This window comes from Sorex fumeus, unplaced genomic scaffold (genome assembly GCF_029834395.1).
Source record: "Sorex fumeus unplaced genomic scaffold, SorFum_2.1 ptg000034l, whole genome shotgun sequence".
NCBI classification, from domain to species: domain Eukaryota; kingdom Metazoa; phylum Chordata; class Mammalia; order Eulipotyphla; family Soricidae; genus Sorex; species Sorex fumeus.
In genome coordinates this window covers 25,526,773-25,553,645 of record NW_026606091.1, presented here as the reverse complement: position 1 = coordinate 25,553,645, position 26,873 = coordinate 25,526,773, and the positions used below count along the sequence as shown (strand labels likewise).

Sequence of the window (26,873 nt, the reverse complement as noted above, 5' to 3'; positions counted from 1 at the left end):
CTTGTGTGTGTGTGTGTGTATAGGGGTCCACACTCCGTGGTGCCTACGCCTCACTCTCACATGGTGCTCAGGGCTCACTCTTCTGGTGGTGCTGAAAGGACTATCTGCAGTGCTGCGATGGGTTGATTGTGTGCAAGACCGGTGCCTTTAGGCCTTGTAATACCTCAATTTTGCTACTGCTGTGGCAGTACATTTGCAGAAAATTAATTTGGTATAGTCCTGAGAGCTCTAGCAGTTATTTAAATGAGCTGAGTCACCATCTTGCTTTATAATTAAAGAGCATCTTGCAAATCTTTACGGGTTCATAGCATTACCTGGGAAAAGCTTTAATCCCAGTTAGGCAGCATTCTTAGTTTTAGGGCAAAATCAAGGCTATTCTTGAAAACTCCTCCAAATGGTGATTGAGGCCATTAATTCTCAAGTGCCCGGGCTAAGACTGCACCCCCAAGATGATGAAAGAAAGCCCTTATGAACAAGTACAGTCACCGTAGAACTTGCTTAAAAAGGCTGAGTCAGAAGAATTCAGACCTACGGGCAAGTTTCCCACGCAGTATAATGACTACCCACAGAGTTTGCATCCAGATTCAGCCCTTCAAAACATTCTGTTCAAACTCTCTCTCTACATAAACACACAGTACTATTGCCATTATTTCGAGGAAACGTTTTAGAATTTGTTGCAGACAGGATCATGTCTAAATCCTAGCTTGTACCCCCTATGAAGAAGTACACCCTCCTACCCACTCCCCACCCCCTTAGTACAATGACCAAATACAGGATTACAGCACTGAAGCATTAAGTGATTACACAGTCCACATCTGTATTTTGCCAACTCATCCCATTAATAGACTGTTTCTTTTTATTTTTAGCTTTTTTGTTTTGGAGGGTTACCTCCGCCTGTGCGCAGGGCTTGTGACTCCGCTCAGGGGTCTCTCCTGGCAGGGTTCAGGGAATCTATGGGGGCTGGGGAGAGAACCTGGATCAAACGAGTGCAAGGCTAGTGCCCTACCTGCTGCACTGTCTCTCCTGCCCACTCTTCTTTTGTTCATTTCCCTTCCCATCTCCCTTTACCTACTGTTTCTATGGCCAAGGTTGCACATGCTGGTTTTGGTTTGTGCTGGAGGATGAACATGTACTTGCAGTGCCCACACAGCCAGCTACAGTGTTTGGGGAGGGGGGGAAGGGGGGTACGACACACACTTTCAGGTAAAGTGCTTGTACTCATGTATTCTGAGAGTCTCACACCTGCCCATGGCTCACTGCTTTCAGCTGTGGTGCTCCTCTGGAAGGTCACACACTTTTGTGTAGTGCTTACACAAACCTGGCCACAGCATGGCACAGAGTCTTGCAGTGCCAGGAGTCCCAAACAGGAGAAGTCCTGGGACTGAGTTCAGTGCCTATGGGAAGCATTGGGGGTCAAACTTGTGGTCTCATACCTGCAGAGTGGTGCTTTTGCCACTGAGTCATGCAGAGGGACCTCTTTATCCCAATACCACTCTTCATAGCAATTGTTTAAGTTCTACGATTCAGTCAGGACTGCATATTGCATTTAGTTGTGGTGTCTTGAAAGAACCACTGCAACTCCGTTTTGGAAAGCCAGACTCCATTTTATGCCTCAGGGTCATGAGTTTACAACCTCATAAGAAAAACATACCAGATCCCAAGGGCATGGTCTTAAAAGCCCATACATCTGACCATGGATAATTCAAGAAATGTAACAAGATGTGTTAACCACTGTTTTGCTTCTGTACCCTCTGCTTGCTTGCTCAAAGTTATGAGAATGCACCTGGCAGGGGGCTCTCAGACATGCAGGCATGCATCCAGGCATGTAGGCAGGAGGGCATAGGGCTTAAAAATCTCTCCCAGCTGGGGCTGGAGCAATAGTATAGAGGGTAGGGCGTTTGCCTTGCATGCAGTTGACCCGGGTTTGATCCCCCAGCATCCCATATGATCCCCTGAGCACCGCTAGGAGTAGTTACTGAGTGCAGAATGAGGAATAACCCCTGTGCATCGCTGGGTGTGGCCCAAAAAGAAAAAAAAAAAACCTTTTCCGGATGGCAATCCTGGTTTCAAGTCTCTTAGGCATATGAACCCTCAGTGCTGATTCTCTAATGCTCAGGTTCCAAGTCTTTTAGGCTTGTGACCCCTCAGTGCTGAATCTCTTGTTTGAGTGCCTTTAGCACTGGGTCCCTTGTATGAGTGTGTTTTGGTGTGTGAATAAAACTATGAAAAATCTGTCCTGTGTGTCTCAGTCGGTGGCTGAGCTCAGGCTTGTGGCCACTTAACATTTGGAGGTTCCACTGAGCTCTCTGACTACCTAAGAGTCTGTAGTTTTCCTTGGCCTGGAAGTTTTGTAGCCTTTTTTTTTTACAATACTGACATTTTTGGAAGACTTGGGCTATTGCTTTGAGGAACAGTATTCCTCAATTTAGGCTTACCCTGTTGTTTCCTCATGATTTAGATTTTGTACTTTGGGCAGAAATCCTACATGACATATTTTCCTTTCCTCATGTCATGGCAGCAAATGTGTGCTTCGTTGCTTCCTTATTGCTACTGTGAATCCTAGTCACTTGGTTAAGATTTTCCATAACAAACACATACAGGAATCATAATCTCTAAAAGTATTATATAAGCTTACCTGTTCACATACATCACGGCACATCTGGTTGTCTTTTGAATGACTACAACACAGTGCACCTAGGGAGAAAAAACAAACACGTGATGTTGCTGATTGTTCAGCAAGATGCTTCTTAAGCTAAACTATAAAACATCATTACTGGTCACGATCAACCTTTACTGTTATAACCCAAGGACACTATTATAACCCAAGGACACTGACACTGATTCCTTTGGGGACATGACTCCTGCCTTCAAGAAGCTGCAACAGAAAAGACTCACATGATAATAGCTACTTTTTATATGCCAGAATATTGTTATTTTACTGCTGCAGGGGAACAAGCCTGGCAGTGCTTAGTTATCACCTGACAGTGGCTAATGGGCCATGTGGTTCCAGGGATGCAACTTGAGGTGTCTTGAACCACATCCATGGTCCAGTGCCAGAGCATCATGCTTGATCTCACTCAATCCTTTCAATGTTACCGTATGGACTGAATTCTATTATCATTCCTAAATACAAAGTTAAATGACACAAAAAGTCAGGAGTTTTACTTTGGACATGATGCCTATAGTACGACCAGGTGCCAATTCTAGTGAAGCCAGAATTGAGAGCCTGCATTACAGATAAAATCCCATGTGAATCCAGCTGTGGCATCATTCATGTGAAAAGCTATGAGGAAATGAACGGCACTGCTTAGGGAGAGTTTCCAGTGAGAGTGAGCGGAGCACCACTTTTTCTAAGGAACACCATCTGGGACACGGGAAAAAATGAGTGACTGAGATGGAGGAAAGTTTTAAACAAGAATGTTAAGCTTGAACAGACAGAGAAGAAGGTTAATCACAGGAGTGGCATGCAGTAGAGTCAGGTTAGGCTGAAGATTGAAAAATAAAATGGATTTACTAATTGGAGGCCACTCAGTGACCTTTACAAGGTACTTATTTGTGTGGGGTGTATGTGGGGGGGAGGGTGGTATTTGGGCCACATCCGATCCACATGCTCTGGGACCATGCCATGGATTGACTCCAGGGCTCCCACAAGCAAAGCATCTGTTCCAGACCTATGAGAGCTATCCCCCAGACTAATGGGTACTATGTATGGAGCTGGCAGAAGTGAATAAAATCATAGCAAACACAGTAAATATAGGCTCTATATTTATATGGGCTCATGTCATGGCAACAAATGGGAGAGAATATTACTAAGAGAGATTTTAAAAAAGAAGGATGCAGGGTCAAGGAAAGTTTTTTTTTTTTATTACTCACCAAAAAATTATTACAATGTGGGTAGTTATAATAGTGTTCAAGTTTATGGTATCAATATACAAAATGACTATACCCCAGGACCACCACTGTGCCCATGGCCCTCCACCATTGTCCCTATGTCTCTACTATTTTGATCTTTGCCCTCCTTCCCACACCATCAGTCATTTTTGATTGGTCCGTCCCTGGCTTGAAGGGCTCTAAATCCTTAGACCATCCAGAGCATCAGAAGTGTCTCTGCTATCCTGCCCCTTCTTACCCACTTAGCTCAGTCTGGGGATTGGCCATGCCCGAAAGGTCAGTCGTGTGATTCAAGAGATGGAACAAAAAATAAAACAAAACTAAAAACAAAAAAAACAAAAACAAAACCCAAACTGAAAGAGGAGCTGTGGCTCAGGGGTTGTAGCACAAGCCTCACACAAGTGCTCCCTGACACTGCAAGAAAATAAGCACCAGGCATACCCAGTAATGTTGGGGGCAGGTACATGGTGCCAGGGATCAAATCCATGACCTCTCCGTACTCCCCCATCTGCATCACAGCTCACATGCACTGGGTTTCTGCCACAGGAGATGGGCCTGACACGCAACTCCAATAGAATGGGGGATTGGAGACTGAGTTCAACCTCAAGGCCAATCACCCAGCTATGGAAGGAAACCTCAGGATTTAGTGCAAGTTGGTAGGAAGTGTGGGCCTGGGAAGTCCTCCCCCCGACAAATGTTATTGAAATGTGGGTATGACCCGTCTTATTGAGGACCATGTCCCTTAACTCTGGTGTCTAACTCAGGGTAGTCACTACCACAAAGGAGTTGTTTGTACACTCAGATGCGGTTGAATCAGAGCACAAAGAAATTAAATGGCTAAATAAAAGAGATGGAGGTTCAGTATAAAGGCCTGTGTTTGAGGTGAGGGCGCAAATGTTATGCTCTCTGACATTATCCAGATGATAGTTTGATGGTGGGACAAAGTCTAAACAAGACCAAAGGACAGGAAGCCACTCACCAATTAAAAAAGGAAGTCAAAACCTTCATTTTCACAGCAAAATAGAGATTAGTTTTGAAAACAAAGAATTGAGATGGGGCTTGGACTTTAGATGAATTTCTAAAGGCTTGGAGTAGGGAGACAAGGCACCAGGAGAATTGTGTTTCAACTTTGGGCCCTATAAAATGCTTTTATGAGTTAGTCATAATTATCCCTCCAAAAAATTGTTTCAATTCAAACAAGTTGAGAAAGGAAAGCTTGGAGAAAGTCAAAGAAAATTTTTACTTCTGAACTTGTGACACCTTTAATATGTTAATATGCATTATTAATTTCCTAAAAAGGATCTAAGTAAATAAATTTCTCAAAGAACAGGGCATTTTTGATGCCACTTACTGCATTTTAAAATGCTAGTTTGAGAAACCTCAGATTCAAGACAGGGATAGATGTTGCCAAGCAGCATTACAAGCCAGAGAAACTCATAAATTGGTGACAGAGAGAACCAGCAGGGGCATATTACTATTCTAGAGTAAATCAAACTAGAAAAATGTTTTCTAAAGGGACAGCAGGGGGGCTAGTTGATCAGGGGCTGCCTAGACTACAAAGTGAAAAGGGAAAAGGAGATGAAAATATTACGTTTTAGGCAGCAAGATTTGACACGATGGTTTCAAATAGGCAAATCTGCAACCATCTCTTCAAATGAAATCGAATACAACTTCGACCCAGAAATAAAAGCAAAACTAGATCATATAAAATTTCCACTAAGTTTTGGAAGGGAGAGGGGGGGAAAAAAGAGCTCCTTACTTGTAAGGCTATAGTTACTGTCTAGCAACTCCTAATTTGAGGCAGAGCCACATCGGCTCTGAGGCTTTCTCAAAGTGCCCCTTCTGTCATGCCATGCCACACAGGCTATTCCCACCGTCGAAGATTCAGTTCTGTTCCCAGGCTTATGACACTAGGGAAAGTGGTCTGGGACCCTGGGGCAGGGTAGCTCAGTGATAAAGCATTGGCCTTGCAGATAAGGGGCCTTGCGTGGAATCCCAGGCCCCCCCCCCAACTTGTGGCACCATCCAGGCAGCACTGGTTTTTGGGATCCCTGGCACCACACCCCAGGGCTTGCTCTCTGGCACACGGCTAGCACGTGTGTGATCCCCACAACAGCAACAAAGGAGAAAGGATGAGGAAAATAAATAAATACTATTTTGACTGGGAAGGGCAGGCAGTGGGGAGAAAGGGCTCGATGTGCTCTTCTGAAGGCCCCTTGACCGCCGCTGCCACCCGCCCTCTGATACAAAGGTCACGGGAGGGCAGAGAATCCCGCTGATATTGTGCAAAGATTACTGAGGGTAACATGTGGTCCCAATAAGCACAGGCAAAAGGGCAAACAACCTAGCAGACGAGGCCCTGATTCGGGCCGAGGAATATTTGAAAAACAGTTTCTTGGAGCAAAGGTCTATTTAGAACAAATACCAGAAAGCACGTTACAGCTGAAACTATAGTACTAAAGGTTTTGTTGAAAGAGAGAAGCCTATATAATTCTTCTCAATTTAATGGTGATGGCCAGGGGTAATGCCCCCAATACAAATTTTTATAAAGAAATATTTTTCTTACAAACACACACACACACACACACACACACACACACACACACACACACACACACACTTTTACTCTGAACTACAGAAGAAAAAAAGTGATCTCCAACCCCAGTGGCCTGCCAGAAACTGTGTTGACATTTTGGCATTCTTAACCCCCACTCCCCCCTCCCATCCCCTCTCTTCCAAGGCCTTCTAAGAGTTCTAACAAAACAGAATTAGAGAGGACAGCGGAAAGTTCTCTGGTAGTAACTCCCTGCCCCCTCCCAGCCAAGCATTCCTCTGTAATAGCACATTTCCTCCTTCTAGACCACGGCCACCCTCCCTAGCAGGCTGAAGCGCCATCACATTTTCCGTATCTTCTTAACCTTTGTCATTTTATAACTGGTACACATTTCTTTTTTCTTTCTTTGTAACAAATAAACTTTAACAGAATTTTTAGCTTTGCATATTTTTCAAGAAACAAATGTCGATAAGGTCGGAGAAATAACTCAATGGGCTACACCTAAACTTTGCAATCAGGGGGAACAGGTCTGATCCCTAGCACAGCACGGTCTCCTGGGCACTGCTGGGAGCAACCCCCAGCACAAGGCCAGGAGTAACCCCAAGCACTGTGGAGTGTGGCCCCAAAACAAAGAAAAAGGAGTCTGCAAATAAACAGCAATAGAAATACTTTTATATGTATTTTTCTGGGGGGGTGGGAGGGAAGTAAGCAGCATAGTCCAGTGGCCACTCTGGTAGACTCAGAGAAGCAAAGCACAACTGATGCTTTCATCCATACTCAGTTTCAGATTGGGGCAGGGCAATGCACAGCTGCTTGGGCCCAGAAATTCCAGGGCCACTGGGGTTTACTAGGGTTCTTTCTTTCTTTTTTGGGGGGGGGGGTGGAGAGGGAGGGTCACACTTAGTGATGCTCAGCGGTTACTCCTGGCTTTGCACTCAGGAATTACTCCTAGCAGTGCTTGGAGGACCATATGGGATGCCGAGGATTGAACTTGGGTCGGCCGCATGCCAACCAAGCAAACTCCCTACCCACTGTACTATCGCTCTGGCCTAGCAACTGAAATACTTTTATTAAGTAAGGGAAGAAGGGGTGGGGGAGAGATCATACAGTTGGTAGAGTCCTTGCCTTGCACACAGCCAAACCAGGTTTGATCCCCAGCACCACACCTGGTCTCCCAAGCACCACCCAGAGTGATCCCTGAGCACAGAGCCTGACAGAAGCCCTGCCTGTGGCCTGCCCCCAAAGAAAACAAGAAAAGGAGGAGGGGCACCCGGGGTGCAGCCCCGGAAACCTCCAGCATCCACCTATGGGTTCGAGGACCATCACATCCTCAAGCCCTTGCACTGAACCATCATCTGGCTTAGTTGTTTGAGGGGGAAAAAAGAAAGAAATGGGAGGAAGGAACTAAAATATAATTAATGTGGCAATTAAAAGTCTTTTTCTCTCTCTTTTATGAACTAGAAAATGGATTAATTGGGTCATTGATCTCTTACAGTGCAAAAACACTATACAAAGCCTAATGTATTCCACAGGAGAAGTCAATGAATTGTAGTTATGTCTTGTTTTTATTTAAAGAAAAAAATTGTTTTTTTCCCCCCAAATCAAGAGACTATTGGTTTCAAAGAAGCTTCAGGTTCACAGCAAAACTGACTAAAGTTTCCAATATACCTTATTTCTGCTTTTTCCCTGTAGACTTCCCCATAAGAAATGTTTAGTTTTGGTCATTTGATTCTAACATTATCTTTAAAAAGTTTGAAGCTCTGCTTATTCTCATAAAAATGGAATTGAACTGATAAAGGTAAAAATGGTTCAAAGAAGAATGAAACTGAATGAATAAAATAAAAGGCACAGCTGTTATTATCATTAAAGACATGATGCAATATTATGCATTCTTATTCAAAGTCCAAAATTATAAAATTAATTTTAAAAAGCTGACTTCTAAAGGTCATGGATATTTGAGTTCATGCAGCACTTATGTAACTGAGAAATACACATGATAGCTTGTCCAATAATCAAAAATATCAAATATGGCTGCTGGGTTGGATCATATGTACTAAAGATTGAAATAATGAGCAAGAAGTACATGCACCAGCAACACCAGAAAATTGTGACCTCTAAGACCAACCAACTTAAAAAAACATACACACCCTAATGTAAAACTAAGAAATAGTCACGGAAGTATAGGGTTTTTTGAAGTTAGGAGAGATTTTTGCCACAGAAGGCACCCAAAAGCTGTAATTTAATTTAGTTAAGAGCCATTCTTGGTATTTTTTCCCTAAAGAAAATATAGAGTTCCTTTAATGTCTTCCTAATGGAGTACTAAAACAGTATATACACACACACACATGCACTATATATTCACTGATAAAATTAAATCTGAACTGATTCTAGAAAAAAGTATTCTAAAAAAACAAAAGAAAAAGTATGCTAATTTAAAAGTTCTGGTTTTACTTTTATTATTTGTGAAATCTTATTTTAAATCAAAATATCATTTTCAAAACAGGCTAAAAAATGACATCACTTTTAAAACATTAACTTACAAAATGCATTTTCTTTTTTTGTTTTTTGGACCACAGTGGGGCTGAAGGCTTATTCCTGGCTCTGTGTTGAGGGGTCTTTCCTAGTGGTACTCAGGGGATCACACTGTGGTGCTGGGGAACAAATTTGGGTTGGTCTCATGCAAGGTGAGTGTCTTATCCCCTGTACTATTTCTCTATTCTCCAAAACACATTCTTCAATGATTAAATTTATCCTGCTAAAAATATCTGTTTGTGGGCTGGGGAGATAGCTCAATAGGCTGGAGTACATACCTACATGCACCAAGCCTGGAATTCTAATACCCACCACCTCAGTACCCCACCACCAAGGAGTGAACATCACTGGGTGGCCTCAGTGGTCCCAGGACTCTTGTGCTTGAACACAAAACTGTCTGGTCTGCTTAGCCAAGTATCTTTGGAGAGGACCCCAGCATTGTTTGGGAGGTCTGCCAAACAATAATAAAAAGTGTGTGTGTGTGTGTGTGTGTGTGCGCGCGCGCACACACACACACACATCACCAGCCAAGGAAGAGCTGAACAGTTAAATGGTTACCCACAAAGCCCTATCTACATTTAACTTGGCTTACCTTTTGCCATATTCCTTGCTCTGCTTATTTTTCCTGAATTACTAGCAGGTTACTCGCTATATTTTCTCCACTGTTAGCTTCATTCCAAGCTAATGAAAGAGAAAATGATGTTCACTTTATTCAATTTCAAATATGACTGCCTATTTTTAAAAAGACCTTTTGTGATTTCACACTTCGACTGAAGGGCCCACAATATCTTCATGCTATTCTAATTCCAATTTTCCAAGTCTTCTCTTTTGACCGCTCCTTCCCTAAACTTCCTTAATTGCTTTTAACAAGGAACACTTACATTAACTTTGAATATGGCTTTCTGCTAGCAACACTGAACCTTCCTGACAATCTAAACATCTTCCAAGGTCCATATCCCTTCTCAATTCTTCACAGCGCTTTCTTTCCTGACAATTCCAAATCATGTTGATTTTTTCAGTTATCTAGTACTCTGCTAATCTAGTCTAACCTAGAAACTTCAGTACTTAACTTTTTTCTCATCATTCCATATGCATTAAATACTCAGGGATCATAACAAGCACTTCTCAGGTGAACATATGTGGAGCATATGGGGGATTGAACCCAGATTGGCCTCATGCAAAGCAGGCAGGCGCCTTACCTGCTGTACTAGTATAAACTTCTTATGCCCATTTAGCACAGTGCTCTGATAAAGAAATTTTAATTAATAAGCAATTTCTTTGAAATGTCCTCTTCTGGGCTGGAGTGATAGTGCAATGGGTAGGACATTTACCTTGCACATGGCCAACCCAGGTTTGATCCCTGGCATCCCATATGGTCCCCAGAGCACCACCAGGAGTAATTCCTGAGTGCAGAGCAAAGAATAACCCCTGGGCATTGCTGTGTATGATCCAAAAAATAAAAATAGAATAAAATGTCCTTTTCATAATAAAATGTACCAAAATTTTTATTTCTTTATTGTCCAATAACATAGTATATATGACCAACCTTTAATGTAGCAAGCTTCAGACTTCAGTCAAAAGATAAATCAGATCCAGTCCTATATTCAGGCACCCAGGTATGCTGTCAGTTGGTGGTCACACACAACTGACCTCAGTATCATGTCAGAAAGAGTTGGGGCTAGAAAAGCTGAAATTTTAAGGTGGTACAGAAAGCATAAGTAAGAAGCTAACTGTTGGTATCAGAAGACACACAGAGACGCAGAGAGAGGCAGAGAGGGACTCTTAAAGGGGTCTTGGGTCCTGGCAGGTGAGTGACTCCCACAGCAGCTGAGAGGTGGCATTACCTGGAGATTTCTATACACTTCTCGGTTAGATGCTATGGAAATAGCCCATTCCTGAGCTATCTTAGTATTTATTCCTTTGGGGAAAAACCAAAAAGAGCCTTAACGTATTCATGATTGTGAAATGACAGCATAACAAATTGCTCTTCTGAAGTCCTCCCCCTCAATGCTAATAGCTAGTGTTCTCAGATTCCCCATACCAGGCTGCAGATCCTCCAATCTATAAAACAAGGGATGGAAAAAGATGACTGTCACTCCTAATGGCACAATCCCTCCTGTATTCGAAGTATTTCTCTCTGTTTTTGAGCCACACCGGTAGGGATCGGCTGCTATACCGGGCTCTGTGCTCAGAGGACCATGCAGTGTTGGTCACTGGGCCATCTTCCTGGCCCTCCAGAATGTTTCTCTCACCACTGTAGCACTGTGGCACTGTCCTCTCCTCTCATTGTTCATCGATTTTCTCGAATGGGCACCAGTAACACCTTCATCGTGAGACTTGTTACTTTTTTTTTTTTTTTTTTTTTTGCTTTTTTGGGTCACACCCAGAGATGCACAGGGGTTACTCCTGGCTCTCCACTCAGGAGTTACTCCTGGCGGTGCTCAGGGGACCATATGGGATGCTAGGAATCGAACCCAGGTCGGCCGCGTGCAAGGCAAACTCCCTACCCACTGTGCTATCACTCCAGTCCCAGACTTGTTACTGTTTTAGGCATCTTTTCTGGAAGTCATCTTCATATGTTTGAGGTGCAGTTCATAGCAGTCATCAGTTTATTTGCAATATACATGACTAAATCACATGACTTTTCTCCAAACACAATCTTATTTAGACAATAAATGGATATGTGGCAAAATAACAATGATTTCTGCCATGCAGATACTATATATTTTGAGAGTGATAGTGAATGTCCAAATTCCCCACAAAGCCATAAATCCTAAGAAGATAGAAAATATGGCCATTTTTTGCCTTAATATTTTATAGCAAGGCCCTATTCTGGTGCTGGCACTATTATAGCCCAACAAAGATCTGCTAAATGGATAACCGACAGATATGAGATTCAGTTCCATTAGCAGTGGGCCTGGGGTTGATTTTCCTAATAACCATCTTAAATATACATAAAAATGAACTCCAGGTGGGGGCTGGAGCAATAGAACAGAGGCAGGGCATTTGCCTAACACGCAGCTGACCTTGGTTCAATTCCCGGCATCCCATATGGTCTCCAGAGCATAGCCAGGAGTAATTCCTGAGTGCAGAGCCAAAAAGAAAAAAAAATTGCCCTGTGTGACCCAAAAAGGAAAAAAAAAAAAAAACCGCAGGGGCTCAAGTGATAGCATAGTGGGTAGGGCACTTGCCTTGCACCAGGGCTGGATCCCTGATACCCTATATGGTAACTCAAGCCCCTCCAGAAGTAATTCCTGAGTGTAGAGCCAGGAGTAACCCCTAAAAATGGCCAGGTATACCCCCGTACCTGCACGAACCCCATTTCTCCCTGGTTCACTGCCAGTCCTCCTCTAACTTTTCTTCTTCAGTTTCCCTCTGTAAATAGCACCCCACCCTTTTGTTTTGTTTTGTTTGGGGGCCACACCCAACAGTGCTCAAGGCTTACTCCTGGCTCTGTGCTCAGGGATCCTCCTGGTGTTGCTCAAGGTATCACATGGGGTCCTGGGAATTGTATCTAGGGAGAACAGTGCCCTGCCTACTGTACTGTTGTTCCAGCCCCAATGACATCCCTTTTTAGACTACACTGCTTGAAGCATAATCTATGGATTATCTTTACTTCTTCCTCACTTCCCACATCACCATTCAATACTTTGGGTCTCTCTTCTGTCTTCACACCCCTGAGTCACTGTTATCTCCTACTTGGATTACTACCTCGATTGCTACTCACCCAGGGCCCAGTCTTAACAACCACAGAGGCAGACCAGTGGTTTTCAACTTTCTAAAGCTGTCCTTGGATCGGTTGTTGAAAACCATAATGTAAGCTATAAATCAAAGAGCACATCTCATACCTAAAAGTCTACTGGTTTCTATCTGTACATGGACTAAAACCCATACTCTTCACACGACTTCTTATAAGGCCAAGATCCAGGCAGCTCTAGCCCATGTTCTTGCTCTGTCTGTTGCAACCACGCTGACCTCCTGTTGCTTCTTGCAGTGGGTAGGTTCTTTGCATTTCACATTCCTACTCTATCTTTCCTAAGGATAACATTCAGATCAAAGTTCTAAACCTTTTATCTCAAAGAAACATCTCTAGGGGCTGGAGCAAGGGTACAGTGGATAGGATGCTTGCCTTTCACATGGCCAACCCAGGTTTGATCCTGAGCATGCCATATGGTCTCCTAAGCAGTGCCATGAATGATCCCTGGGCACAGACCTAGCAGTAAGCCACTAGCATAGCTGGATGTACCCAACCCCAACCCCTCCCCCCCCAAGAAAAAACAAAAAAAAGAAGCCTCCCTGTCATCTCTATGTAAAGAAACAGTATCCCTCTGATCATAAATTCTGTTATCATATGACTTTCTTTACAGCACACTCAATACTACTACCAGAAACCATTTTATTTATCTGCTTATTGTCTATTGTTTTTTTTTTTTTTTTGCTTTTTTTTGGGTCACACCCGGCTATGCACATGGGTTTTCCTGGCTCTGCACTCAGAAGTTACTCCTGGCGGTGCTCAGGGAACCATATGGAATGCTGGGAACTGAACCCAGGTCGGCTGCAAGGCAAACACCCTACCTGCTGTGCTATCTCTCCAGCCCCTATTGCTCTTCTCAAAGTGTATGTTTTTTAGGAGCAGCAAATTTGTCCCTAGAATAAAGTCTGACATAATAAACATCCAATGCTTTTGAACAAACCCCTCTAAAAAATCACATTTATACTAGACAAAAATCACCTCCTAGGTATCAACTCACATGGTGAAAAATAAGTTAAGGAAAAAACATTTAAATTGATGGATATAGGACTCAGAGCAGAATGCTGGGATACACTGTCCTATGGCCCAGTACCGATCCTAACTCTTAGGGTAATCTCATTGACAAACTTCACTGAGAAATAGATCAAGTTAAAATAACAAAATAATGTGTGGCCATTAGACTGAGATGGCTTTAATACTTTAGTTGAAGCCTAATTAAGCATACCCAAACCTAGCCTATAGTGTGTCAAAGTTAAGAGGAAAAGGGCCTGGGATGGAGCTCAGTGGGAGAGAACTGACTTGTGTGAGGGCTTGGGCTCAATTCCCTGCAAGGTCAGAGAGAGAGAGAGAGAGAGAGAGAGAGAGAGAGAGAGAGAGAGAGAGAGAGAAATTGAAAACAGGGCCCAGGCACCCCTCCCTGTCCTTCTTGGACAGGAATGACCCCCATAAAAGAAACCGAAACCTAAGAATGACCGATCACAGCCATCCACGCAAACAAGGGAACAGCTTTAGCTATAACCAGTTATTTTCCTTGCTTTGCTCCCTCTTCTCCATGAAGTCCTTTTCATAACTCCTGCTACTTCCAGCTAGGTGCTGCCCCATTGAAGTTGATTTTTGACCAAGTAATTTTTTGTCTTTTTTTTTTTTTGGCCACCCCAAAGGTGTCTAGGGCTTATTTCTGGTGGTGAGGATCATGTGTGGTGGCGGGAATCTAATCGGAGTCAGCTGCCTAGAAGGCAAGTGCCTTATCCCCTGTACTATCTTTCCCACCCTCTTTTCAAATCAGGTATGTCTGTCATTTAACACTGTATTAGATGCAACTGTACAGCATCACTTTTGTACACACTGTGAAATGATGACACAGAAATAAAAAAATTTGAGTGTGTGATGAGAACTTTTGAAGTAAATAGCTTACTTAGAAAATAGAAAAATGAAGAGAGGACAGAGAAGGGAAGAGGGAGAGTAGAGAGAAGAGAGGGAAAGAGTGATGGGGCAGGGAGAGTGACAGAGAGAGAAGAGAGAGACCCAGCTACAAAAGAAAAGAAAAAAGCAAAGAAGAGGCAGATGAGGGTAATTCTGAATAAAGTGCTCCCCAATGAGAACTTTTAAGATCTACCCTATAAGCAATTCTCAAAGATGCAATACAGTACTATGAAAGTTGCATATTATATATTTTGTTCATTCAAATAGACATAAAATTTCTAATATCCCTGTTGATCTTTGAATAATCACATGCCACAAAACTCATACTTTCAAGTGTTCAATTCAGTTTTTTTTTAAAAAAATCTACCCACATATTTGTGCAACTATACCACTACTGGAATTCTGAATATTTCATCACCCTAAAGAGAAACCCCATATCCATTAGCTGTCATTTCCTTGCACCCCGCAAGTTTCTTCACCATAGGAATAGCTGGAACCTTTGCTGTGAGTCTAAGGGATTCAGGGAATTCAGAAGCAGACTAGGGCAGCTAGCGCTAAGTGAAGTAACTCAGAGGAGGAGGAAGACAAATATATCATTTCACTAAAATGAGGAAGATACAGAAATAAAGCACAAGAAAAGCACACTCAGAATGTTAAAAACAAAACGGTTATTATCAGAGAGAGAAAAAGGGTGTAAATTGGGTAAATGGAATCAATTGTTGGTGGAAGATGTAGATGACTTCATGGTAACAATTAATGTAGTATAAAGAGATGTTGGATTATCAAGCCCTGTGCCTGAAACCTATATAATGAACCGACCAATGTTAAATCAGTAAGAATCTTTTGGGTCGGGGGTTTGAGCCAGGCAGTATTCAGGGCTTATTCTTGGCTCTGTGCTCAGGGAATCACTCCTAGCAGTGAGTGGGGGAATCTTACTTGGCAGGGATGGAATCTGGGATGAACCCAGGGGCAGCTGTATGCAAAGCAAGCGCCTTATCCCCTGTACTGTCTCCTTAATAAAAGATCTTAAAATATCCTCAGATCTCAAAGGCAAATACAATGTGCACATTTCAGTGCTTACTATATACTATTCTAAAGGCTACACAGAGATTACCTCAATTTCGGCAATAACATGTACAAGAAGATACAATAATGATAACTATGGATACTAAAGCAACTATGTGCAGGCCTGCACACACAGGGCTGGGATGAGTAACCTTTAGGATTCTTAACTACTTGCAACTACTATCTTCCACTGACGTGAGTAGCTGTGGAATTAGAATCAACAACTAAAATCCATGGCCCACAATAATTCAACCTCTTAAACTGAAGCAAGGCAAACTGATTTGGCCAACAAATCACAGCACTGCATTATCTCCCCTTGGATTTCCATCTTATGGAAGCTAATTTATTATTGTTGTTGTTTCTCTTTGTTTTGGGCAGTGCTCAGGGCTTACTCTGGGTTCTGCACTCAGGGATCACTCGTGGTGGGGGTCGGGGAAGTGGAAAGGATGGTTGGAGGACAGTGTGCGGTGCTGGGGATTGAACACCGGGTCAATTGCATGCAAGGACTTAACCCTAGTACTATCTCTCTGGATCCCCTGACAGCTACATCTAGAACCTAATCACAACGAGCTATCTAATTGCAGGTTCCTAACCCAGCTCCTTAATACTTTGTTGCCAAGTAGTCGGAACAGGATAAACCTTGAGATTGAAGGGTGGTTTTGCCCTTTCAAGCAGGCCCCTCCGTCTCCGTTTTTGCATGGAACATCACCCCGGGAATGCTTACTATACTCGGAGCTCTATTTTCCTCCCACCCGGGGCAGGATGCACAACCTCTCCCTCCCTCGGGGGCACCCACAGCCCGCGCGGCTCTGCCCGCTGCCGTCCCGCAGCGCCCCCCACAAGCCGACGGGGTCTCGAGCGCACGCAGCGCAACCCTACCCCACCCCCACCCCAGCGGCAGGCGCAGACCACGGCTCAGGCAGGCCGAGGAGACACCCCCCGCTCCCCCCAGTACAGCTCGCCGCCCGAGGTCGGCCTCCGGGAGCCGAGGGTCGAGGAACAAGGGACACCCCGACCCGGGGCGGCGGGAAGGCGGCTGCACTTCGGAAATGCCATCGAACACGCGTGGCGACCGGGGAGCTCGAAACGAGGGTGTGTGTGTTTCTCTCTAGGCCGACGGGAGAGGCGAGTCAGGGCCAAGTTGGGGGTGCTCGCCCAGGGGATGACAGCAAAGGCCTCGAACCCGGGTCCCCGCTCCCAGCTCAGCCGACCTCCAAAGCGGGCCGGCGCGAGGGTCCGAGACTGGGCCCTCGGCCGTCCCGCCCCGGCACCCCGGCCCGCCTGCACGGACGCTCTGGCCTCAGGGTCCCCGGCCCTGGGATGGGTCTGGGGGGTCGCGCACACCCACCCCCCGTCCCCCCTGCCCCGCGCCATCTTGGAGCGCCGAGACGGCCGCTCCGCACCGGCCCGAACCGCTGCTGCCACGGCTACTCACCCGCACTGCCCGGGGCCAGCGCCCCTGCCACCGCCGCGACCCTTGCCACGGCCACGAGGAGCAGCAGGACGCCGCGCGCCGACGCCCGCACGGTCGCCATGGCCAGGCCGGGCGGGTCCGGAGCGGCGCGGGATGCTCGGACCCAGCCTGGCAGCCGCGGCCGCTCCCGCAGGCCCCGCCCGGAGCCCTGGGCCTCCCGATGATTGGCTGAGGCGCGCCTAGGCCCCGCCCCCGGCAGCACGGAGATTCCAAAAAACCTCCAGGGGGCGGGAACGTCCCGGGAACACCCCCCCTCCACCCACCCCTCCCCAACCTCCCAGCTTTGCCCTTTGTTATGGCCCAGCGGGGCGTCCGCTTCTCGGGCAGTTTCTCCGCAGCCCGGTTCTCCTAAAAGGGGAGTCAGAGGTTGTCAGCGCTGGAAAAGGACCTAGCAAGTCTCGACCACCGCCGCGCTGTGCAGTGGGGACTGCCCGGACCGCGCTGGTAGCGCGCGGGTTAACCTGGGGCTAGCCCAGGGACTTGGGACTTGCTTCCTTCGGGGATCCTTTTGAGACCGTGTCAGCCCAGAGCTGCTGAGCAGGGCCCAGGCATGGGTTCACCACCGAATTCCCTCGGAACAGCCCATCCTCCAGGTGTCTTTGATATGTTCTCAGCTCCAATTCCTCCCCGGGAAGAAGCAGGAGAGGAATGCAGTTGTTCCAACACAGGGGAGAGTTTTAGATACGGGCCTTGGAAATCAGACGGAGTTTATACCCTAAAGGGCCAGTCGGAGGGCCAGTGAGAGTGCTGCCTACCAGGTTTGGTTCCCGGGCAGTGCATGGTCCACTGAACACGGAACCGGGTGTAAGCCCTGAGCACCGCCTAAAGCGAAGCTGGAGATGCGACGCGACTCCACGCCCCTCAGTTACTTAGGAAAATTGTGAGGATCCCCTGTTATAGCTCTCCCTCTCTAGTGAATACTTTCCTCTTCCCTTGTTTAAAAAAAAAAAAGCATAATCGGAGATTTTCTTTAATTCATTTTGGGGGGGGCACAACCGGCGATGCTCAGGGGTTACTCCAGGCTCTACGCTAAGGAAACACTCCTGGCGGTCCTTGGGGACCATATGGGATGCTGGGGACCGAACCCCGGGTCAGTCATGTGCAAGGAAAACACCTACCTGCTGTACTAACAGTCGGCCATAATTGCAGATTTAAAAGAAATATTTTGTCTACATTTTCCTTATTGTCTCACTATCCTTATTCTCACTAGTTTTTCATAAACCGAATTCCCTAAATAGAAGTTGGTTTATCTGTCTCTAACGTCTCTCTGTCTCTATGTCTATATCTCTGTCTTTCTCTCTCTTTTCTGTCTCTGTCTCTGTCTCTGTCTCTCTCTCTCTCTAGTTATTTTGCTTTTTGGCCACATTCAGAGATTCTCAGGGGTTTCCAGAACCATATGGAATGCTGGGAATCAAAACCCTACCAGTGTCATACAACATAAACACCCTAACTACTGTACTATTGCTCCAGGCCCTCTACAGTCTCTTAGTATCTACTTTGTCTTCTAAGTTTACAAAAGGAAAGTTTGAATCAGTTGTGACCATCTACTCTGAGGAGGACTTTTGTTTCAAACTCTCCAGGAGATCTCTTCTCTCAAAGCATAGAATGATGAACATTTCATACGGATCCTGGATTCTTAGCACCTGGACCCCATTCTTATCTCTGACAGCATCTCCACATCCATCTGGCAGACCTCCTGATATCCTTCATATCAGCACCTTTCACAATGAAGGATATGAAAAGAAGTCCTCAACAGCACTTCCATTCTAAAGTACCTAAAAAAATCAGTACTTATTTTATGAAAAAGTATCTATCAGTAGCTTTCAAGTGTCATATCAGTACTTTCATTTTCAGAACCTCTTAGTTTGTTCCAGAACTTTGCAGTTACCTTCCACCCCTCTTGTCACAACATGTGTCCAGAAACATTCCCTACCTCCCAATTCCTTTGAGAACCTGGCTTAACCAAGGGCACTTAGATGATTGCTCTGGTCTCATCTGCACCCTGGAGGGATCAGAGTAGGAAGTGGGTTCTGTCTACTGTGGAACCATTTTAAAATGAAAATCTCGATGTTAGCTCTGTCTAACTTATAAAATACCAGAAAGGAGGCCTAGAAAGGTGCTTCTGTATGAAAAAAATTGGTCATAGAGTTGCTACCTCCAGATAAACCCAATTATGAACAGATTTCTATAGACCTCAGGGGTGGATTGTCCGATCATTAGAATCTTAGCATTAGTATCTGAAGTCAACAAACTGCCACAGGTTGGGTGGCTAAAACATCAAAAATTTGTCTTGTAATCCTTTAAGTCAGAAATCTCAATCAAATATCTAGCAGGTCCAGTACCTTCTGAAGCTATGATTCATGCCTCACTGCTAGCTTGTGCTGGTTGGCTGGTGATCTTCAATATTCTTTTGCTTGTAAGTACATCACCTTTATTTCTACTTTCAACTTTACTGTGTGTGTACAGGCTCTTACGGCCAAAATTTTCTTCTTATAAAGACACCAGTCTCTGATTTAGGAACTCACTCCACTCAGTTTTATCCTATTTTAAGTAATTCCATCGGCAATGAACCTGTTTCTAAATTCTGAGGTACAGGGGATTAGTATCTGAGGGAGTTGAAATCACAATTTCTTTTTGTTTAACATATAATTACTAAGTTAATGTGATTTGCAATGTGCTTATGTTTTAGATATAAATATTACTCTGTTGTATTCACCCCTAAAGTGCTAAAAATATCACAACTGCTGTCTCTAAGCCTCTTCTGGTCTTCCTCTTCATTTCCACGCCCCTTGATAACCTCGGTTATGTTGTCAGAGTCTAAGGGTTTCTTTTCTTGGGACATTATCTATTTTCTTGCTTAGTTACTTTACATAACATAGGCAAATGAGATCATCTGGTATTTGTCTTTCTCCTTCTGTTTTACTTCATTTCATATAATACCCTCAGTTCTAATCATGCTTGAGTAAATGGCAACATTCCACCTTTTCTTAAAGTTGGAATATTATTTAACTGGAGACACAATTCAACCTTTAATAGTTCCTAAATGAAAGACCGTCCACCTTCTTCATCTTCCAGAATCATTGACACTGAAGGAGAAGATGAGGAGAAAAAGATAAAGTACTGGTGATAAAGTTTCCCAATAACCAGAGAGTTGAATTCAACTCTGACTCACAGAGATGATCTACAGTTTTATGTACAAAGTAAATGCTTGAGTGCTTGGATATCTCTCAGCAATAAAGTCACAAATAACTTTATTTCCAGGCAAGTTGTTCTAGATCAGCAAATCAGTGCTGTTATATTGGTGAGGCTGAGTGTCTTGGGTAATAGATAAAATTTATCACCCAGATGATTAACTGGGACTGTTAGAAGAATGACAGACATCTGATGACTAGAATTGTGTATCCTTTGGTGAAGTTGGGAAACATGGAGATTGAAGTCCTTCTTGACCAAACATTCCCTTACCCATTGTTTGGGCTTTTAGCCTTCCCGTGAGGGGTGTGTACAAAATAAACAGGATCTGGAGATTTTAATGGAATGCTGTCTATTGAGGCAAGTGGCCTCAGACATAGTCTGTCAGCTTGAACAAAGAACACATCCGTTTCATGAAGTCAATAGTTTATTTCTGGGTTCCTCTGCCAGACCTCCAGAAACAGTGTCCCCCAACAGAGAGGAGCAATGCAACTTGTAGAAAGAGCAGGGACTTAAGAGACACTTGAGGGGCTGAAGAGATATTATATCGAGTAGGCACTTGCCTTGCACAAGGCTGGCCCAGGTTCAATCCTTGACATCTCATATGGTCCCTTGAGCCCGCCAGGAGTGATTTCTCAGTGCAGTGCCAGGTGTCAGCCCTGAGCACTGTGGGGTGTGACCCAAAACAAACGGGAGCACTGGAGCACTGTCCTCCTGTTGTTCATCGATTTGCTCGAGCGGGCCCAGTAATGTCTCCATTGTGAAACTTGTTACTGTGTTTGGCATATCCAATCCGTCACAGGTAGCTTGCCAGGCTTTGCTATGTGGGCGCGATACTCTCGGTTGCTTGCCGGACTCTCCGAGAGGAGTGGAGGAATGGAACCCTGGCGCAGCCGGTGGCTGTGTGTAAGCCAACCGCCCTACCTGCTGTGCTATCACTCCAGACCCCAAACAAACAAAATTAAAAAAATAATAATAAAAATTTTAAAAAAAGAAGGCACGGGCTGGAGAGATAGCACAGCAGGTAGGGTGTTTGCCTTGCACCTGGCCGACCCAGGTTCGATTCCCAGCATCCCATATGGTCCCCTGAGCACTGCCAGAAGTAACTCCTGAGTGCAGAGCCAGGAGTAACCCCTGTGCATTGCTGGGTGTGACCCAAAAAGAAAAAAAAAAAAAGAAGGCACTTGGGTCCAGTCTGCGCAATACCATTAACAAGCTGTGTGGCCTTTAAACTCCTTGCCTTCTAATTCCATCCTCTGGATGATCTTGGGGATGTTCCCTGTAGACTGACTTTAACCCTTATAACTGGTTACATTTCTGCCTTTTTTCCACCTCTAGTGAAGTTCCCTTCTCCTCTTTTTTTGCCATCTCTGGTTGTGCACAGGACTTACTCCTGGCTCTGCACTCAGGAATCACACCTGGCAGGGATCAGGGGACCATATTGAGTGCTAGGGATTGAACTTTGGTGAACTGTGTGCAAGACAAGCACCTAACCCTCTATATTATCTCTCCAGCCTCATGAAGTTCCACTTTTTACTGGGAATAGACCATACTCCTTTATACAGACATGATCCCTACTGCTGAGGAATGGCTGCTAAAATGGAATCTATGGAGGGGGAGGGGGAGGGGGAAGAACAAAAGAAAATTATAGACCCATAAATAAAGCGCAATATATAAATTCAAGATTTCACACCCTGGAAATGGATTTCACTAACTTGAAGCTGTATCACTGTATCACTGTCATCCCATTGTTAGTTGATTTACTCAAGTGGGCACCAGTAACACCTCTATTCCTCCCAGCCCTGAGATTTTAGCAGCCTCTCCTTACTCACCCTTCCCAATGATTGGAGGCTCTTTCAGGGTCAGGGGAATGAGACCTGTAACTTGAAGCTAGGTTAACAAAATTTGTCAAATCAAAAGTGTGGGGGAGGGAAAAAAGAACTGATCTCTAGTGATTTGTGGGACAATAAGTATGTTTTATCAGATTCCCAGGAAGATAGAAAAAAAGAATGAAGCAGAAAATAATGGAAAGAAGAAGAATTGAAATTTCTAAATTCGATAAAAACAGCCATGTTTTTAATCCCATGAGCTTAGAACCCCAAATAGGGTAGATACAAAGAAAACTTTAACCTAAGATCCACGCTGCTGGAAATTAAAGATAAAATCCTAAAATTGGTTGGAGGGGAGAAAATGACATTAAATATATGAAAATTATGTAACTGTTGGGGCATTCATTTCATCAGAAATTACCACAGCCACTCGTAACAATAGCCTTACAGAACTGTTTCAAGCGCCTCCAGGCCCAGCATCCTGTACTTATAGGAACTTTTGTCTGGATTCCTCTTTTCCCAGATAGTTGCATGAGTCTGTTGATAACATACGAGTGCAGACCACTGTCTCCTGCCTTCAATATTATACATGGGTCTCCTCTTCTTCACCTTTCACTCCCTACAGCCAATTAGGGGGATCCTTTCATTCATTTATCTTTCAAGTTTTATTTTGGTTTTCCCACCTTCCCTTCCCTTGTTGTTGAAAACAAGGGAAGCCATCTCATGGTTATAGTGCTCGCTGGAAATCACCCTTCTTGTTGAACTGTGGCAGATGACAAACCCCAGAGCCGCTGGGCTTGCACTCCTTGTGTGGGGTGATGCCGAGGATTGAATTCTTGGTCTCGGGTCAGGTGCTTCAACAATGAGCCATGACCCATCAGTGAGCTATAAAAATGTGATTCCATTTATATCATTGCTGCCCTCGGAATTCTCCAAAGTCTTCCAAATCACTCAAACTGTCATTGTCACTGTCATCCCGTTGTTCATCGATTTACTCAAATGGGCACCAGTAACATCTCTATTTGTCCCAGCCCTGAGATTTTAGCAGCCTCTCCCTACTCGTTTTCCCCAATGATTGGAAGCTTTTTCAGGGTCAGGGGAATGAGTTATAGTTACTGTTTTTGGCATATCGAATACACCATGGGGAGCTTGCCAGGCTCTGCCTGTGTGGGCGGGATATTCTTGGTAGCTTGCCGGGCTCTCTGATATATCACGATCACGATCATGACCACCCTGTTGTTCGTCGATTGCCTCGAGCAGGTGCCAGTAACGTCTTCTTCGTCCTAGCCCTGAGATTTTTTTTTTAAGTGCCATATTCAAGGCTTTTTCAGGGTTAGGAGAATGAGACCCATCACTGTTACTGGTATTTGGCATATTGGTTATACCACGGGGAGTTTGCCAGACTCTGCCGTGTGGGCAGGTTACATCTGGTAGCCTGCCAGTTTGTCCAAAGTAGGAATGAGATGATAAGATGTCGCATGGCCGCAAATGCGGCCGCACGCTTCCAGGAGCTGAGTGTGATAATCTCTGGATCCTGGCCATTGTTGGAGTTACACGGCAGTTGGTGGGTGTAACTGTCTAGTTACTGGCAGATCTAGTCCCAAACCATGTAGGCTTGGAGATCTCAGCCCCGGGTCCCACACACCTGGGTTCCTCTGCCAGTTCTTTTATGCGTGAGGCTCATCCAAGTGTGTGGAGAGTGGTCCCAGCATGGCCTTGGCTGGGCCCCGGTGGTCTTCAGCTGTTGGGCCCTGGTAGAGACAGTCAGGCACAGGGTAGGAGACTCTGTCTTGTTCTCTCCCAGGAGCTGAGTGTGATAATCTCTGGATCCTGGCCGTTGTTGGAGTTACACGGCAGTTGGTGGGTATAACTGTCTAGTTACTGGCAGGTCCAGTCCCAAACCGTGCAGGCTTGGAGATCTCAGCCCCAGGTCCCACAACCTGGGTTCCTCTGCCAGTTCTTTTATGCGTGAGGCTCATCCAAGTGTGCGGAGAGTGGTCCCAGCATGGCCTTGGCTGGGCCCCAGTGGTCTTCAGCTGTTGGGCCCTGGTGGAGACAGTCAGGCACAGGGTAGGAGACTCTGCCTTGTTCTCTCCCAGGAGCTGAGTGTATATATATAGGCTGGAGCAATAGCACAGCGAGTAGGGTGTTTGCCTTGCACACGGCCGACCAGATTCCTCTGCCTTCGATTCCTCCACCCCTCTCAGAGAACCTGGCAAGCTACCGAGAGTTTCTCGCCTGCATGGAAAAGCCTGGCAAGCTACCTGTGATGTATTCAATATGCCAAACACAGTAACAAGTCTCACAATGTTACTGGGTCCGCTCAAGCAAATTGATGAACAACTAGAGGACAGTGACAGTGATATATATATATATATATATACATATATATATATATTTGTTGATGATGTTGTTGCCTACTGTCTGATCCCCATAAGACATGGTGTGTTAATTATGTTAAATGGGTAGGAAGTGTCTTATAATGTGTGCACATTTGGAAAGCGGCCTGGAGCATGGCAGCGGTTGGATAGTGGAGGTTGCCTGCCGGGGCCAGGTCCCTTGGGGCAAGGAGGGCTCTCACCCACCCTCCTCTGGGGCGCCCAGAGTGTAAACAGCCTGGCTTGGAGTCTAGTGGCATGGTTATGGGAGCCTTGTTTTATGCTCCCTTCTGGAGAAGCAGCTGTGAGTTCTGGAGGGTGGCTGATGAGGAGATTATCTGGCACTGGCAGGGAGTGGCTTATGGGTATGACCCCTGGGTCACCGGAGACTGGGGAAGCAGGCAGAGGATCTCTGCTCAAAACAGGTCAAATTTATTATAAGGTTTTTAATCTTCATTATTTTGCAGGGGATAGAGGGAAGATGGAGGAAGTATTCCAAGCAATGTTGGATACCACCAGCGTGGAGCCAAGGACCACATGCTGTGTTTGGGTATCCTGGAGGCCAGGGGTTGGAATGAGGTGGTATAGGGATCAAGCTCAGGGACTCCTGCATGCTAGCCATCTTTTCATCACTTTGACCTGTTCCTGCAAAGTGTTTTCATCTTTGTGTCTCCCTGAAATCATTTGCTACTAGCTTCATCATTGATGGGCTCCAGCCCCTTGTTCTATGCCTCCCTTAACTTTTGAATGTGCCTCCAGCCTCAGCATCCCGTACTTATAGGTCCTCTTGTCTAAACTCCTCTTCTAGATAGTTGCATAATTCTCAGTCTTCTATAAGATCTCAACTTTTTAAGATCTTCCTCAATTGTCTTTCCTCCTTTTCCTAAAATGACAACCCCACCTCACTCTGCATTCTTTTCTTGTTTCACTTTTTTAAATGTCATTATCACCCTCTCACCCATTGCATTGACCTTTCTGCTGTTCTTCTTCATCTGGCTTCCTGCTCTATTTGAGCAGGGCCTTTTGTTTAAGACTCTTTTTTCCCCTTAATTTTTTTCCTGCAGCAGAATCTGAATCTCTAAAGGAGAGAAGTTTTTTTGGTTAAGAATATGGCAAGTTTTGTTGGCTTGAAAAATTAACTAGGACCCCAGACATTGTTTCCATTAATCTTTAGTGGAAAAAATTCTGGCTTTTAACTTTAAAAAAGACTAAATACATTTAAAAATATGTTTTCTTACACTTTATATAAACACTGTGGCTCACAGAGCTGTTCTTGATGATTTGTTACAGACATTCAATATTCTAACACTAATCCCACCATCATTACACCTTCCTTTCACCATTATCTTCAATTTTTCCCAACAACCCCTTAAGCCTACTCCCATATCAGGCCAAGTCTAAATATATATGCTGAAAATAGACTATAGACCAAACATGATTGCTACTCAATGCCTCTTTTGCAGACCACAGCACCCAAAAGGAGAGAGAGAACAAGGGGGAATGCTCTGCCACAGAGGCAGGGTGGGATGGGGGCTATGGGGGGTGGGAGGGATACTGGGACCCGTGGTGGTTGGAGGGTGGGCACGGGTGGAGGGATGGGTGTTTGATCATTGTATGATTGAAATCCAAGCATGGAAGTTTGTGGGTCTACAACTGTACCTCATGGTGTTTCACTAATAAAAATTTTAAAAAAGGGAAAAAAAGAAAGATTATGACCTCATAAAAGAAAAGATATATATATATTTAGATCAAACCCAGATTGGCATCATGCAAGTCAAGTGCCTGTTACTCCAGCTCCCCAAAAAGCAAAAGCTTTGAGGTATGAGAACCTAGACACAATATATTATATATAATATATATGTGCGCGCGCACACACACACACACACATATATATATATATGCTTTTTGGGTCACACCCAGTGATACACAGGGGTTACTCCTGACTTTTCACTCAGTAATTACTACTGGCAGTGCTCAGGGGACCATATGGGATGCTGAGAATTGAACCTGGGTCAGCTGCATGCAAGGCAAACACACTACCCACTGTACTATCACTCCAGCCCTAAACGTATTTTATCATAATAAGCTGATCAGTTTTGGTAAGGAAGGTGTATTTTTTTTTCACTCTTCTTTATTGCATCTGGTCTCATATGTATGTAGAAAACCTTTTAAAATATATTAATATGTTTTATATTGACAGTAATTTCTTCAATGAACTAAAACATGAGGGTAGATGAACATCTACCTTCATGTCTACAGGGGTGATCTTTTGAATAGAAAAGTAGAC

General features: G+C 44.7%; 1 protein-coding gene across 3 annotated transcripts in view; it reads right to left on the bottom strand.

Annotated features, from left to right (window-relative positions):
• Positions 1–17,315, bottom strand: part of RECK (reversion inducing cysteine rich protein with kazal motifs) — an 84,799-nt gene extending 67,484 nt beyond the window's left edge. For all 3 annotated transcript variants that reach the window (XM_056117208.1, XM_056117210.1, XM_056117209.1), the window contains exons 1-2: positions 17,152–17,315; positions 2,636–2,694 (exon numbers count right to left, since the gene is read on the bottom strand). In XM_056117208.1, the coding sequence (XP_055973183.1) occupies positions 2,636–2,694; positions 17,152–17,251 (159 nt within the window). In that variant the 5' untranslated portion in view covers positions 17,252–17,315. The remainder of the gene's footprint in view (positions 1–2,635; positions 2,695–17,151) is intronic.
• Positions 17,316–26,873: the final 9,558 nt, after the last annotated feature.